The 9,888-nt window shown below is 40.6% G+C and overlaps 1 protein-coding gene across 3 annotated transcripts; it reads left to right on the top strand.

Annotated features, from left to right (window-relative positions):
- Positions 1-2,952: 2,952 nt before the first annotated feature.
- ciroz (ciliated left-right organizer protein containing ZP-N domains) lies at positions 2,953-8,083 on the top strand. Of its 3 annotated transcripts, XM_045696137.1 has the most exons (7): positions 2,953-3,072; positions 3,403-3,546; positions 3,808-4,156; positions 4,416-4,500; positions 5,121-5,326; positions 6,443-6,560; positions 7,007-8,083. In XM_045696137.1, exons 3-7 carry the CDS (start codon positions 3,899-3,901, stop codon positions 7,477-7,479), a joined length of 1,140 nt encoding a protein of 379 aa, XP_045552093.1. In that variant the 5' UTR covers positions 2,953-3,072; positions 3,403-3,546; positions 3,808-3,898; the 3' UTR covers positions 7,480-8,083. The 3 variants fall into 3 exon arrangements, with proteins under 3 accessions (XP_045552093.1, XP_045552094.1, XP_045552095.1); XM_045696138.1 differs by lacking the exons at positions 2,953-3,072; positions 3,403-3,546 and having other exon boundaries at positions 3,600-4,156; XM_045696139.1 differs by lacking the exons at positions 2,953-3,072; positions 3,403-3,546; positions 3,808-4,156 and having other exon boundaries at positions 4,165-4,500.
- Positions 8,084-9,888: the final 1,805 nt, after the last annotated feature.

The following is a 9,888-nucleotide window of genomic DNA, read 5'->3' as shown; positions in this document are numbered from 1 at the left end:
GTGTTTAATATGAGGGGTTCAGCATGAAATATCCTTTATTTTTTGTACACACTTTTATTTATTTTACTATGTCAATATATATGTCTTTGTTGTAACAGTTTTGTCGCCAAACTGGTGTCAGTTGTGAAAAAAGTCAATAGTTGGAAGAGTTGCAAAGTTAATTGAAACCTAGAAAAGGACATTTACTAAAGTAAATGTGGTGTGCTTGGTAGTCTTGAAATATTTATGGTTGTGAAATAGTAGTAGTAGTGGTAGTGATGGCAGTAGTAATTATAGTAATAGTAATGGTAGTAATAGGGTTTTCATTGGCTATGTGTTAGTTATAGTGACCTATTTTGGGTGGTTTGTTGGTGTGGAGTTATTATAGTGGGTTATAGCAGGCTAGTATATTGTGCTAGAGTGAGTACTATAGCACATAAGCCATATAATGTGTTTTGAAGCTATTAAATGTATCTGTGGCAGTCCTTTCAGTTCAGAATCTTGAAGCCTGCATTCCGCCATACAACAAGCTTAATTGTTTTTAAAGTACCATGAATTTGAGCAAAAGCTGTGTTTGAAGCTATCGAAGTAGAGTCAGTTTGGAATGGAACTTTGTTTTGTTGCTTGTAGCATAAACACCTCAGTGGCAAATCCAAATGTGGCCTTTTGAAGTCTATAGAGCTTTTATGCCTATTTAAAACGGTTGTGAAGTCAGTATAAAGCCCCAGGTAGCTCACTTTCTGAAGTGATTTGTTTGACAATCAGATGAAAATATCATGACTGGTTGTGCTCATGCCACATTAAAATGTAATGAATTGTTACTGTTCAATGACGTCTTTACTATTAGGCCCATACATTATTTGAATCAGCTGTGTAGTGCTAGGGCAAAAACCAAAATGTGCACCCCTTGGGGTCCCAAGGACCGAGTTTGGGAAACACTGCACCACTGAAAAGGCACCTAATTGGTGTAACGACCCACGTACATGTCAACGCTGGTTTGGTGTTTGTAGCAGTTTGTAACAGTTCAAGAGCAGTGACGAATCCAAATATTTCCTATTCAAGCCTATGGAGCTTTTATGTACATTTAAAATGGTTATAGTCGGAGTGCGAATTATGGGGGATCCACTCTGGTTATGGTTCAGAAATGATAAATGGTATCAAAAAGCTGTATACAAGGAACCTATTCCAGACCGGTCTGCATGTTTTAAAGTTTGTGTGGCGTTTCTAGCTTAAACGGTTGAAGGCCTGAATGTTTCCCATTCAAGTCTATGGAAATTGAAATGCATTGGGATCTATGCAAATGTGGTTGTAGTGTAAAAAGTATAGGTAGTATCAATTGTTTTTCAAGCAACCTGAAGACAGTCAGCCTGCCCGTTATAAAGTTGTTTTGGTGTTAGTAGCTTCAACGGTTCAAGAGCAGTGGTGAAACCAAATACTTCCCTTTCAGGCCTATGGAGCTTTTATGCACATTTAAAATGGTTAGAGTTCAAAAAAGAATAAATGGTATCAAAATCGGTATACAAGGAACCTATTCCAGACCGGTCTGCACATTTTAAAGTTTGAATGGCGTTTCTAGCTTAAACTGTTGAAGACTAGTTACATGTCAACATTTACCCATTCAAGTCTATGGCCTCTGAAATGCACTGAGATGTATGCAAATATGGTTATAGGGTCCAAAGTATTAGTAGTATCAAAAATATGTTTTCAAGCACACACCAGTGCCAGCCTGCATGTTTTAAAGTTGTTTTGGTGTTGGTAGGTTTAAGAGTTTTGGAGCTAGTGGCTTTATTTCCAGTGAAATAAAAAGTATTAACAGTTTCTAAAGTTTGGCTTTGCTTTCAGCAAGCACACCTAATAATGACATTGTTGATTAGATGCTTTTTTCACTTACCATTAGGCCACCAAGGCAATTCATTGCCTGGGGTCTCACATCATCAGGGGGCCTCGTGAAAAAAAAAGTTGCAACTTACTGTTGGGAGTTAGGATAGTAGATTACACAATATTGCAATTTAGGGAGTTGGTAGTGCATCAGTTGTTTTCCTCTTGTTATGTCAATCACTGACAATCACTCAATTAGCCATGTCAGCTAACATTTTATAGATTGCTACGTAAATTAGTCTAGCCAGCAATCTAAACTTGTAGTAATCATGGCTGAATTACTGACCAGGCAGGAAGGGCAGCTCCAGGGGGCTCCTCTCTAGCCTTTTGGCTAGTCAACCAGATAGTATGAACATGGCAGAAGTCTAGGTGAAATTTGTAGAATAGCAGGATGTATGGTTTATCTACTAGAAACTCATGGACAATACAGAGACGTAGAAAATGAATAGGTCTACTAGGCCTACTGTATACAAATATATATTTTTAATTCAAGTATAAATTACCCAAGTTACCATAGATTGCAATAGATTGCCTGTTAATGACCAAAATTACATAAGATTCCGGCAACTTTGGTAAATTACAGGTAGCTTTGGAACACTAGAACCAACCCACTGAAATGAAACGTATTTTCAGAGGGAGATGTGGAATGCTTCTCAGAGTACATGGAGGTGTGGGTCCACAGAATGAGAATAGAGGGCTTGAGACTCTGGCTCTCCGGGGCCCTAAGAATTCAAGGTGACTATCCCAGTTTAATTAACTAATAACCTAACAATCTACCCAGCGGGCAAAACTGGTTGAAATGATGTCATTGCAACCATTAACTGGTTGTAATGACGTTGTTATTATTATGTCAATTCAACCAGATTTGCACAGTTTTGCCTACTGGGTACCAGCTATGTTACAGCTTTTTGTGAAACATTTCAAATATACTTTTTGACATTAAGCTACATCACATATATCTTTCATGAACATTTCACATTTTGTATTCTACATGAGCGGTTGTGTCACAATCAAGATTAGACTGCATTATTATGATGTATTGCCCTTACGTTTGTTTTGTAATGCCTTTTCATCCCTCTGTCCTCAGTAATCAGCCTTGCCTTCCTGGATCAGCTGAACCTCCAGCTGTCTGCATGTGGATTCTCACTACACAAAGATCCTGACAAGAACTACATCTTTAGAGTTATGTACAATGGCTGTTTTGTCCAACATCAGGTAAGATAGCAGCAATGTAGGACTTGGCTACTTGGCTATGTCCCGATTCTGCACCCTTCTCCTTATTCACTTCGAGATGATCTTGTTATGAAAAGTTCTTTACAAATGCAATACATTATTATTATTATTATTATTATTATTCATTAAGTGTTATCTTGCACACTCCTCATCAGACATGAATTAACAGTGGTGGAAACTCCCTTCAGCCAATGCTCAAATGTGTTTACATTTGTGATGGGATGTGGGCAAGATACATTGTAGCTATTAGGCTACCTTTGCCTGACCCAGTATAACCCCTTTTTGTTTTGTGTGATGGTTACATCCTAGCAGCATGGCAACAATGTCCTTGTGCTGAATTTGGTGAAAAGAATCAACCGGTTTGGAGGTCGAACTCACAGCTTCATAATGAAGTGTCCAATGGTTCCTGCACCACCCAACAGAGAACACATTCAGTGTGATCCAGACTACATACAGGTAAAGCTTTACAATTCAGTGATGTACATTAGCAATATCTCTGTGAATTCAAATAAAGTATTTAAAGTGTGTGTGTGTGTGTGTGTGTGTGTGTGTGTGTGGGTCGGTGGGCGATTGCGATTGGGCAGGGAGGTGGCTGTTTTGTACATAAGTTTACGATACCTTGAATAAAAGGCACATTATCCTGCACCAAATGGTATCTTTGTTAATGATCATTGGTGTTGTGACCATAGCTGAAAATGACATACAGAATTCCCACAGGTGATCAGACAGATCCCACTGGACAGCTGGAACAATGAGGTTAACAAGTTATACATACACTGTACACTCTGTGTCTGTAGTCATTTAATGCATGCATCAGATCGTACAATGTGCTAACACTATGTGTGTATGTATGCGTTTGTGTGTGTGTACATGTTGTGTGTGTGTGTACGTGTTGTGTGTGCACATGCACGCATTTGTCCGTTTACAGCTTCAATGGTCACTTTCCCTGAGGGGTAATCTAATTGTAGCCCTTGAGGATGCTAGCTTGATCCAGGTATACGCTGACATGAATGGAGCAAGCATCACAGTTCAAGGCAAGAGGAGAGAAATCTTGAGTCCTGTGACAGTAAGCTGCCACATTGTGGCCATTCAAGAAATTACAATGGAAACCAATAATGTTACAACCTTCTGGAACCAGCCTGATCGCTGTGTCCACCATTCTGATTCCACCAAGTTAATAATGTTGGTGAACTGTAGAGAATTATTTGCATTTCAATGACGTATTTGGCCATCCATAAAAGGAAAATACTTATTGTAGTTCTCAAATGGATGGGCAACTTCAGATTGTTGTAATTGTTTGTTCTTGGATTAACTTTAAATGACAGGTAATGGAAAGGACAGGGGAATTTCTTGCCTTGAAGTTGGTCAGTGGACAGTATGCCTACAGTATGGAAGCTACCTGTCCAAATGGTGGGTCACGAGAAGCAACAATCATTTACTTTGTTTAGACAATCTGGTATCACTTTACTTAAGCTATGGCCTAGAACTGTCACACGTGTGACATGATGCTTGTTAGAAATTATGGGTAAAATTGTATTTTAAGGTAAACATATTAGCCACTAATTTGTCATTTATAAGTGTCTATATAATTAGCTCATAAGGCATTTATTGTGCATTATATCAATAATGAAAAGAGGCATAACATTTAAAAGTAGTTTAAAATATGTCAGTCATGTCAGTGTTTTTCACTGTCATAAACTGTCACAGGCATGATATCATAATAGTTATGCAGCTTGTATCCCATCAAGTTTTACTGAAAATCCAAAACAATTTGATACAGTTGTGGGCACTAAAACATTAGGTTGTGCTGTGCTATTGGCAGAACAATTGCCACAATGCACAATGCACTCTATTGTCTCCTAGTGATAGCTTGCCACAAAAACCTGTACCAGTTTTTTTTCATGGACTCGCTTTTTGATGCCTGAAACCACTGAATGAAATTGAACACGAATGTAATGTTAATTTCAAGTATCTCTATGCCCACAACGTAATGCCACCTCCTCACACACCCTCCCTTTTGATGTCCATAGTGGTGTCAGTGTCCAGCCCAGCAGCAGAGGACACTATAGTGCACATTTTTAAACGGCGCATGGGTTTGACAAAAAGAGGAGGCTACGAGAGTGACACCCTAACAGTTAGCAGTGTTTCTGTGAACCAGACAGAGAAGTTCACTGTCTATGAGACCCATGACTTTGTCCAACTCAGCATCCCTACAGCCCTTATCATACAGGTCAAGGTAGGTGTGTTTCTGTAAAGTATTTTTCTGACCATTTGGTGCAAATTGATGTGGCTATTTAGCAGACGTTTTTATCTAAAGCGATTTACAGTTCATAGTGACGCGTGGCTGATGTGAGAATCACACTCACAACCCTCCATGTACTAGCATGCACACAAGACTGTAAGTCGCTTTGGATAAAAGCGTCTGATTAATGGCCCATCTTCTTCTTCTTCTTCTTCTTCTTCTTCTCTAACCGACTGAGCCATAGCATTTTGACCTATATTAATGCAATTTCTACATTTATCATACAGGCTAAATACTGTATACAGTGCTTTCGGAAAGTATTCAGATCCCTTGACTTTTTCCACATTTTGTTAGACCATGAGAATTTTGTTTCTCATGGTTTGAGAGTCTTTAGGTGACTTTTGGCAAACTCCAAGCAGGCTGTCATGTGCCTTTTACTGAGGAGTGGCTTCCGTCTGGCCACTCTACCATAAAGGCCTGATTGGTGGTGTGCTGCAGAGATGGTTGTCCTTCTGGAAGGTTCTCCCATCTCCACAGAGGTACTCTAGAGCTCTGCCAGAGTGAACATCGGGTTATTGGTCACCTCCCTGACCTAGGCCCTTTTCCCCCAATTGCTCAGTTTGGCTGGGCGGACAGCTCTAGGAAGTCTTGGTGGTTCCAAACTTCTTCCATTCAAGAATGATGTAGGCCACTGTGTTCTTGGGGACCTTCAATGTGCAGAAATGTTTTGGTACCCTTCCCCAGATCTGTGCCCTGACACAATCCTGTCTCGGAGCTCTACGAACAATTCCTTTGACCTTATGGCTTGGTTATTGCTCTGACATGCACTGTCAACTGTAGGACCTTATATAGACAGGTATGTGTCTTTCCAAATCATGTCCAATCAATTGAAATGACCACAGGTGGACTCCAATGAAGTTGTAGAAACATATCAAGGATGATCAATGGAAACAGGATGCACCTGAGCTCAATTTCGAGTCTCATAACAAAGGGTCTGAATACTTATGTAAATAAGTTATTTCTATTTTTAATAAATTAGGAAAAAAAAAAAACGCAAGGGGTCTAAGTACTTTCCGAATGCACTGTATATAATCAAAACGTCTTTTACAGAACTGCCCCACTGACGGCCGGCTTGCACAGCCTTTCTATAGGGTAGACGTTGTGCTCACGTTCAAGGAGACTAACCACAAAATGTACTGGACTATGGAGAACACTCTGCCATGCACAGGTGAGGGTGTGCTCAGTAACAGTGACAGAAATGTTATGATCAACATTAAGCCTCTGATGTAACTCTTACAATTGAAATAAAAATAGTAAGAAATATGCAACATGTTAGCTACAGTAGCCCTGCCACTTGTTTTGGTATACAGCTGAGGAATTGAGCTTGTAGTAATGTAACCCCTTTCAAATATCATTCACTTGATAGTTTTAACATATTTTTAAGCTATACATTCTTTGTTTACATTGTCGTTTGTAAACAATGGAGTAATATAAATATATTTGGGGTTATGATAGGGTAAGACAGTTGTGCTAAGCTCATGAGGCATTTAAAAGTTATATTCTTCAAAAAGAAATATCAATCATTTAAACTACTTTTAACAGATTCCTTGATCCAAGACTGTGCCTTTAAAGTTTCCTTTTGTAGCTAATGTTTTTAATTCTGCCTTTTTGCAGAGTCCCCCAGACTGCTATCAATCTCACCTATATATTATCATACTTCAACAACATTGGACCCTATTTTGACATACACTACATCAACCCCTGCTTCCTATACCACAGTGCCCTTTAGCTCGTACTCAACAATGGACCAACAGTTTCTCTCAACAGAGAAATCTCAGGAGGGCACCTCCACCTTCCCAAAAACAACATCAATTGAGAGGACTCAGGCTGAAGAAACAGGAAGAAAATCATCACCCACCAGTTCCTCACATACACAGACCTCTGGTTCCATTATCTACTGGAGTAATGTGACATCAATGACTCCAAGTACAACAAACAAAGCAACACAGGACAAATACCAACAGACAAACAGCACAGGTAGAGTGCCAAGGATCATCCGTTACAAGTCAAACAGAACCAGTAGAATTCCAAGGAGCAGCTGCCACAACTGCCACAATGCAGGCAGAATTCCAAGGAACAACCAATAGAAATGAAACAGCACAAGTAGAACTCCAAGGAACATCCGTTACAAGTGAAACATCAAAGGTGGAATTTCAAAGAACAACCATTGCAAGTGAAACAGAACATGTGGAATTCCAAGGAAGAAACACTACAAGTGAAATAGGACAGGAGGAATTCCAATGAACAACCATTACAAGTGAAACAACACAGGTGCAATTTCAAGGAACCACCGCTAGAAGTGCAACATTGCAAGTTCTTAGAAACAACCACTAGACAGGTAGAATTCTAAGTATCAACCACTATTAGTGAAACAGCACAGGTGGAACAACTGCCGCAAGTGAAACGATGCAGGTGTAATTCCCGGAACAGTGGCAATTAGTACAACAGATCAGGTACCATTCCAAGAAGTGACTGTTACAGTTGAACAGGTGGAATTCAAAGGGGCAAATGCTACAAGTGGGACAGCGTGGGTAAGATCCAGAGAGACAACATCTAGAAGTGAGGCAACACATTTGCAACTCCAAGACAGCAAACAAATCTGAGGTTATTTTCAACTCATCCCCAACAACTGAGACAAAACCAATTTTTTTTATTTTACCTTTTTTAACCAGGTAGGCCAGTGGAGAACAAGTTCTCATTTACAACTGCGACCTGGCCAAGATAAAGCAAAGCAGTGCTACACAAACAACAACACAGAGTTACACATGGAATAAACAAACGTACAGTCAATAACACAATAGAAAAAAGTCTATATACAGTGTGTGCAAATGGTGTGAGGAGGTAAGGCAATAAATAGGCCATAGTAGCGAAGTACTTACAATTTAGCAAATGAACACTGGAGTGATAGATGTGCAGATGATGATGTGCAAGTAGAAATACTGGTGTGCAAAAGAGCAAAAAAGTAAATAAAAACAATTTGGTGATGAGGTAGGTAGATTGGATGGGCTATTTACAGATGGGCTGTGTACAGCTACAGCGATCGGTAAGCTGCTCAGATAGCTGATGTTTAAAGTTAGTGAGGGAACTATAAGTCTCCCTATAAGTTGTTACAGTTATTATTCCAAATTCCTGTTCAAGCGAAGCCAACCATACATCCCACTGTGACTGGACCACCAAATCAAATCAAATCAAATGTTATTGGTCACATACACATGGTTAGCAGATGTTAATGCGAGTGTAGCGAAATGCTTGTGCTTCTAGTTCCGACAGTGCAGTAATATCTAACAATTTAAGAATAACAATATGTACATATAAATATATGGATGAGCGATGGCCGAACGGCATAGGCAAGATGCAGTAGATGGTATAGAGTACAGTTTATACATATGAGATGAGTAATGTAGGGTATGTAAACATTATATAAAGTGGCATTGTTTAAAGTGACTAGTGATACATTTATTACATCCAATTTTTTATAATTAAAGTGGCTAGAGATTTGAGTCAGTGTGTTGGCAGCAGCCCCTCTATGTTAGTGATGGCTGTTTAACAGTCTGATGGCCTTGAGATAGAAGCTGTTTTTCAGTCTCTTGGTCCCAGCTTTGATGCACCTGTACTGACCTTGCCTTCTAGATGATAGCGGGGTGAACAGGCATTGGCTCGGGTGGTTGTTGTCCTTGATGATTTTTTTGGCCTTCCTGTGACATCGGGTGGTGTAGGTGTCTTGGAGGGCAGGTAGTTTGCCCCTGGTGATGCGTTGTGCAGACCTCATTACCCTCTGGAGAGCCTTGCGGTTGTGGGCGGAGCAGTTGCCGTACCAGGCAGTGATACAGCCCAACAGGATGCTCTCGATTGTGCATCTGTAAAAGTTTGTGAGTGTTTTTGGTGACAAGCCAAATGTATTCAGCCTCCTGAGTTTGAAGAGGCGCTGTTGCGCCTTCTTCACCACACTGCCTGTGTGGGTGGACCATTTCAGTTTGTCTGTGATGTCTACACCGAGGAACGTAAAACTTTCCACCTCTCCACTACTGTCCCGTCGATGTGGATAGGGGGGTGCTCCCTCTGCTGTTTCCTGAAGTCCACGATCATCTCCTTTGTTTTGTTGACGTTGAGTGTGAGGTTGTTTTCCTGACACCACACTCCGAGGGCCCTCACCTCCTCCCTGTAGGCTGTCTCATCGTTGTTGGTAATCAAGCCTACCACTGTAGTGTCGTCTGCAAACTTGATGATTGAGTTGGAGGCGTGCATGGCCACGCAGTCATGGGTGAACAGGGAGTACAGGAGAGGGCTGAGAATGCACCCTTGTGGGGCCCCAGTGTTGAGGATTAGAGGGGTGGAGATGTTGTTTCCTACCCTCACCACCTGGGGGCGGCCCGTCAGAAAGTCCAGGATCCAGTTGCACAGGGCGGGGTCGAGACCAAGGGTCTCGAGTTTAATGACGGGTTTGGAGGGTACTATGGTGTTAAATGCTGAGCTGTAGTCGATGAACAGCATTCTTA

Source organism: Salmo salar, chromosome ssa15 (assembly GCF_905237065.1).
Source record: "Salmo salar chromosome ssa15, Ssal_v3.1, whole genome shotgun sequence".
Lineage (NCBI taxonomy): Eukaryota > Metazoa > Chordata > Actinopteri > Salmoniformes > Salmonidae > Salmo > Salmo salar.
The sequence above is the reverse complement of the archived record's forward strand: the minus strand, read 5'-3'. Positions and strand labels throughout refer to the sequence as shown.

Coding starts and splice junctions, on each gene's coding strand:
- ciroz (XM_045696137.1), top strand. CDS start 3,899: ATGCATCAGATCGTACAATGTGCTAACACTATGTGTGTATGTATGCGT. Junction 4,157..4,415: donor AAATCTTGAGTCCTGTGACA/GTAAGCTGCCAC, acceptor TTTAAATGACAG/GTAATGGAAAGGACAGGGGA. Junction 4,501..5,120: donor GGAAGCTACCTGTCCAAATG/GTGGGTCACGAG, acceptor TGATGTCCATAG/TGGTGTCAGTGTCCAGCCCA.